General features: G+C 33.6%; 1 protein-coding gene across 1 annotated transcript; it reads left to right on the forward strand.

The window, feature by feature from the left end:
* The first annotated feature begins 501 nt into the window (after nt 1-501).
* On the forward strand, nt 502-1,260 carry LOC110702815. The gene has a single exon (XM_021880560.1). The coding sequence runs from the start codon at nt 502-504 to the stop codon at nt 1,258-1,260; it is 759 nt and encodes a 252-aa protein (XP_021736252.1).
* Nucleotides 1,261-6,251: the final 4,991 nt, after the last annotated feature.

A 6,251-nucleotide genomic window follows, 5' to 3' on the forward strand; every position in this document is an offset into this window, starting at 1 on the left:
AATGGAAGAACAATTCCGTGTCGAGCTTTCTACGCTTATTACTTCCAAGTAATGTTACTACTCTCACATATATGTGTTAATAAATTGATTTTCGTAATTATTTCTAATCCATGTAGATGATTTTTATTGCAGATACGTCCACATTCTATTTCAAACATCTTGCTTGCACAACGGCTGTTCCAACAATTTGTTGTTGACAATTTTGTCAAAATTGAGGCTAATAAGCTAAGATGGATCCGAGACCATCAACATACCATAAGAGCTGAACTATACCAAGGCTTACAAGATTGTTTGGCTGCTGGAGAACTAAATCCAGGTATTTTTTTTTTAAAAAAAGTTACATATATAATTTAAAACATTATGGTTACTACAAATTTCTTTATTAGTTTGCTAAAATATACTTACCCTAAATCACTAACAGTAAATGTTGGGAAAACAACCGTCTTACCTTCTTCATTTGTTGGAAGTCCAAGAGACTTGAATGAAAGATATTAAGATGCAATGGCATTAGTTATAAATTATGGAAATCCGGACCTTTTCATCACTATGACATGCAACCCATCATGGAAAGAAATTGTGGAAAAGTTATTACCCGGTCAAACAGCACAAGACCGACCTGATTTAATCACTAGGATATTTCATGCAAAATTTGAAGAGTTCAAGAGTGATGTTGTTGATAAAGGCGTCCTTGGGAATGTTGTGGTGTATGTCTATGTCGTTGAGTTTCAAAAAAGAGGTTTGCCACATGTTCACATGTTACTCATTTTGGATGAAAACGACAAACCAAGATCGCCCGAAGAATATGACAAAATCGTGAAAGCTGAAATACCAGATAGAGATGAGGAGCCACGATTGTATAGTGCTGTTCTCAAACACATGATCCATAACCCATGCGGTGTTGGACACCGAAATTCATCTTGCATGGAAAATGGAGTTTGTAAGCGAAAATTCCCAAAACCATTTTCTGCAAGCACTATTCAAGGTGATAACTCCTACCCTGTTTACCGTTGTCGCAGTGATCGTGCTGCTGTGCCTTTGCATGAGAATAGCTCAACCTATGTTGATAATAGTTGGGTTGTTCCCTATAATCCATGGTTACTACTAAAGTATGATTGTCATATAAATGTTGAGATTTGTAGCAGCATCAAGAGTGTTAAATATCTGTACAAATATGTGCACAAGGGTGTTGATCGTGTTTCCATGGAAGTACGAGCAGGAGCAGATAACAATGAGATTCAACAATTTGTGGATTCTAGGTGAGTTTGTGCACTCGAGGCCTTATGGAGAATTTATCAGTTTCCAATCACTCGAATGTATCCTTCTGTGGAACGATTACAACTCCATCTTCCAGATAGACACCAGGTACGATTTAATACAAATCAATCTATCGAAGATATCCTTCAAATGCCAGAAAACTCCCAAACCATGCTCACAGAATTCTTTAAGATGAATGTCATTGATCCTGAGGCAAGATCTTATCTCTATAAAGACTTTCCTCGGCGTTATCGATGGATGACATCAACAAATACATGGAGGAAAAGGAGGAATAACCTGAAAGTGATTGGAAGAATATACACATCATCACCAATGGAAGGAGAGAGATTTTTCTTGCAACAGGTACTTAATCTTATCAAAGGCCCTGAATCATTCCAGCATCTACAAACCGTCAATGGAGTTACCTATCCCACTTTTAGAGAAGCAGCTGAAAAATTAGGTCTTATGGAGAATGATGCGAGCATTCATGATTGTTTACAAGAAGCATCAAACTCTAAAATTCCATCTTCATTGAGAAGATTATTTGCCGCGATATTGGTTTATTGCCAACCAAGTGGTGTCCGTGCTTTATGCAACTAGATGGAAACATACAATTAGCCAGGGCTATACATGAAGAAATCTCTGCTCCCATTCCACCAGAAGATGTGCATTGCGCTGAGCATCTTAATGATGACTAACGCCATTCATTTAATGTCATAATGGAAGCTATAGATGGAGATAAAAATCAAAATTTCTTCGTAGATGGTCCAGGTGGTATAGGGAAGACCTTCTTATATCGTGCCATTCTTGCAACTGTTAAGCTTAGAGGGAAATTTGGTCTTGCTGTAGCTAGCTCAGGTATTGCTGCCACGTTATTACATCGAGGTAAAACAACTCATAAAACTTTGGGGATTCCTGTAACATTACATGCTTCATCAATGTGGATATTTAGCAAACAAGATGTTGAAGCACAATTGGTAAAGCATGCAGCTGTATTATATGGGATGAAGCTACTATGACTCACCGACATGCATATGAGGCTGTAGATCGCAGCTTGAGAGATCTAATGGAGGTTGACTTTCCGTTTGGTGGCAAGGTTGTAGTATTTGGTGGAAATTTTAGGCAAATTCTTCCAGTTGTGACTAAAGGAACAAAAGCTCAAACCATTGATGCATGTTTAGTTAAATCAACACTTTGGAGGCATGTTCAGCAACTTCACCTCACTCAAAATATGGGATCCAGACATGATGAAGAATTTGCAGCATTTCTTTTAAGAGTTGGTGACAAATGGGAGCCTGTATTTAATGAAGACATGATTAAATTACTGTATTCATTATGCATCCCAAATGGCAACCAGAGAACTCGATTGATAACTTAATCCATCAGGTATTCCCAAACTTACCTAAACATGAAGGGGATGTGACATATATGGTAGAGAGGGCTATAATAACTCTGACAAATGATGAGGTTGATATGCTAAATGAGAAGATACTAAATGATTTTGCCGGAGATGAAAAAATATATTATTCCTTTGACTCCGTGCCAGAAGACCGTCAAAATCTTTACCAACAAGAGTTCTTAAATTCATTGTCATTTACTGGTTTGCCACCACATCTTTTGAGGTTGAAAGTTGGATCACCCATAATGCTTTTGCGAAATATTGATACAAGTAGCGGCCTATGCAACGGGACAAGGTTAATATGTTGTCAATTAATGAATCATGTTATAGAGGCTGAAATCATGACTGGACATTGCAAAGGTACACGGGTATTCATTCCACCATTCCTTTAAAAAAAGCTGAAGATGCAAAGTTACCATTTGAAATGATTCGAAAACAATTTCTAGTGAAATTGTGCTTTGCCTTGACCATTAACAAATCTCAAGGTCAAACCATTCCTCATGTTGGTATTTATCTTCCCAAACATGTTTTTAGTCATGGCCAGTTTTATGTTGCACTATCAAGAGGGACTTCCCAACAAACGACCAAGATCTTGGTTACTAATGGCAGCATTCAAGGAAAAGATGGTGTGTTCACTAAAAACGTTGTTTATAAAGAAGTTCTCCTGCCTCATTTTACTTAGCAGTTTAGAAACACGGTAATTAATATTATGCTTCACACTATTTTTTTTCCAAGTATTATCTTTTGCAATTGTTATATACATCTTATAACTAGATTCTAATATATTTTTTTTTTAACATGGTGCAGGATAGACAAATTGTGACGAGCATAATGTATGAACAAAATTATTGCGCCCGGTGTTTCTAATGACTAATGTTTGTAAAGTTAATTTCATGTAGTAATTTCTGTTTTTCCAATCATGTATTTATTGCAACTACTAATTGTAATAATTTCAACCTTTTATTTTATAACTTTCACTACTATAATATTACATACATATTTCTTATATTGTGCACGCATGGCGTGCACTATCTTAGCTTGTGCATTTAAATTTAAAAGGTTAATACATTCATGTGTCTGCCTAAAGTATATTTTTAAGAATGATTTATTTCTTAAAGTGAGCTTAAAGACCTAATGAATTAAGAATTTATGTAAAGGATGTTCAAGAGTAAAGAATTACTTACTACGTCCCAAAGATGGCCTATGAAACAACCCTTACGACCAGAAGCAGTTCCATTTCTTTAGCTCAAGTGATAAAACTTTTCCTCTTCAAAAAAAAAAAAGTGACAGAACTTTTCAAGAGCTTTCCAACCGTATCTCACAATAAATTTTTTCGATTTATGATTTTTAATGATTTTTTTTTTTATTTCAAGCTATCAAAGAGATGAAATATGCACGTTTTTCTCTTAATTGCTTTTTAAAATTGTATTAATTTATTTTTAAGAAACTAATGGTGGTATGAAACCTATATTGCACTATATTTTACATATACTTCCTAACTTATGGAGTTTTAATTAAGATGTCTTAATTTTATCTAGAGATGACTTTAGAAATAAGAGTTTTTAACAAACTTTAATTCTAAATGTTGTTATTTTAAAATCTTTAATCTTATTTTAAATATGACTTTAGAAATAAGAGTTTCTAACAAGTTTTAATTCTAAGTGTTATTTTAAGAAACTTTAATCTTATTTTAAAGATGACTTTAGAAATAAGAGTCTTTAATTCTAAATGTCGTTGTTTTAAAAATCTTTAATCTTATATTAAGATGACTTTTGAAATAAATGATCATGTCTTAAGGACTTTAATTTTATTTTAATATGACTTCAGAAATAAAAGTTTTAACAAACTTTATTTTCTTTTATAATTTTGTGAACCTTCTTATTTTAAACCCTTTTGTAACACAAGAATGAATTATAACTTTGCTTGTTTGTTTTTAATAATTAATGATAGTTGATATGAGGTTATGGCCTCATTTCCAAACATGAGGCTAAGATTAATTATTTAGTTGTATAAGGTTGTAACAATTGTCCATCTCCATAAAAATAAGCTTATATCCCGTTATAATTACCCGATGGATTAATTGACAATCGTATATGATTAAATAGTTTATTGTTCCCATTTATTTGGAAGTAAGGCCTTGACAAGTGTCGTTTTTTACTTGGTCAATTCTATTAAGCCTAAACACATAACCCTTAAAACCTTACAAAAATTACTCTTGAATGATTTTAAACTGAAAGTGAGATTATATAGTGAACCCTTACATTTTCACTCCAAAAAATACCTTGATCCACTAAAAGTCGTCAATTGGGACGCATTTGTTGAATTGTCTTGTTCAAAAGACATTTTGGGTAATCACTAATCGGGGTGATTTTCCTCAACCAAGGTGGTTCATTTTACTTTTATGAGTGAATCCATCAAAGATCACTAAAATCCACTTACAAAAAATGAAGTTTATGTCAACTACCCAAATTAAAACCCAATGGAATTGGTTATTTAAAACATGGCATCAGTCCGAACTACGAAGGTTTTTGATCCGTGAGTGAATTTAAAATCTCACTATGATCGGTACATAGTGCAACTTTGGTGCTCAAACCTACCTTATATAAATTATTATATCATTTTTTTTGTGACTATCATGTCTTAAAACTTGAATTTTAACAACGCAATAGTAAGAGCTCTTTCCTTAGAACGGAAGGGAAGACGAGTTCCAGACGTTCGATTCTCTTAACTTAAACCCTGAACCCTGTGCCTTATTTATCTTTATGCAGTTAAAAATTGATTTTTTTTTTTTAGTTTTATTTCTTAAAATTGATTTTTTTTTTAAAATCCGTCCTTATTCGTATAAAAATAAGGTGGCGACTCTAAATTTTGTTTATAAGTCTTATTAGACACTTAAGTGGAATCTTTATAGACTAATCTTTGTCCACTAAAAATCAGGTACCACAATTTGAAGCTGGAGCAACCTGTTTACAAAAATTACTAGCGAAAAAGCTACTTAAAGAAAATAATTTATATAAAAATTGATTATCACTACTGTCATAACCATATAAAAAGATAAAATTTATATGATAAAGTTTAGTGGCACGACCATGTATAGCGTCATCTACTCAAAATTTTGGGTTAATTACAAATACTATCAACAACTAGATTTAAAATTAAAAAAAATGGAAAAAACTCTCTTTGCAAAAAACCCTTCAGGTATGAAAAATGGTGCTCATTCCATTGAGGAAAGAGACCAATTGGATCGATCTAACAAGAAACCTAAAAGAAAAATTACACAATTCATATTTGGTTCACCCTCACATAATGATGAGGATATGCTCGAGGCTGATGCATAGGTGCAAAGGGATTCTAGGGATAACAATTTGGTAGAACAACCAGTTGTTAATCAAAATGGTGGGACAGTTTCATTCCGAGATCTGCTAAGGGGTGAACCAGTCAAATCCATAGTCAATCATGTGGATGAACCAGCTAAATCCATAGTCAATTCTATGGAGGATATGAATATGGATGATGAAATTGACAAAGACTCTGATGAGGAAGAGGTTCCTAATGAGATTCTGAAGGATGGAAGATGTCCTGTCATTAGGCTGACCAA

This window comes from Chenopodium quinoa, unplaced genomic scaffold, assembly GCF_001683475.1.
Source record: "Chenopodium quinoa cultivar QQ74 unplaced genomic scaffold, ASM168347v1, whole genome shotgun sequence".
NCBI classification, from domain to species: domain Eukaryota; kingdom Viridiplantae; phylum Streptophyta; class Magnoliopsida; order Caryophyllales; family Amaranthaceae; genus Chenopodium; species Chenopodium quinoa.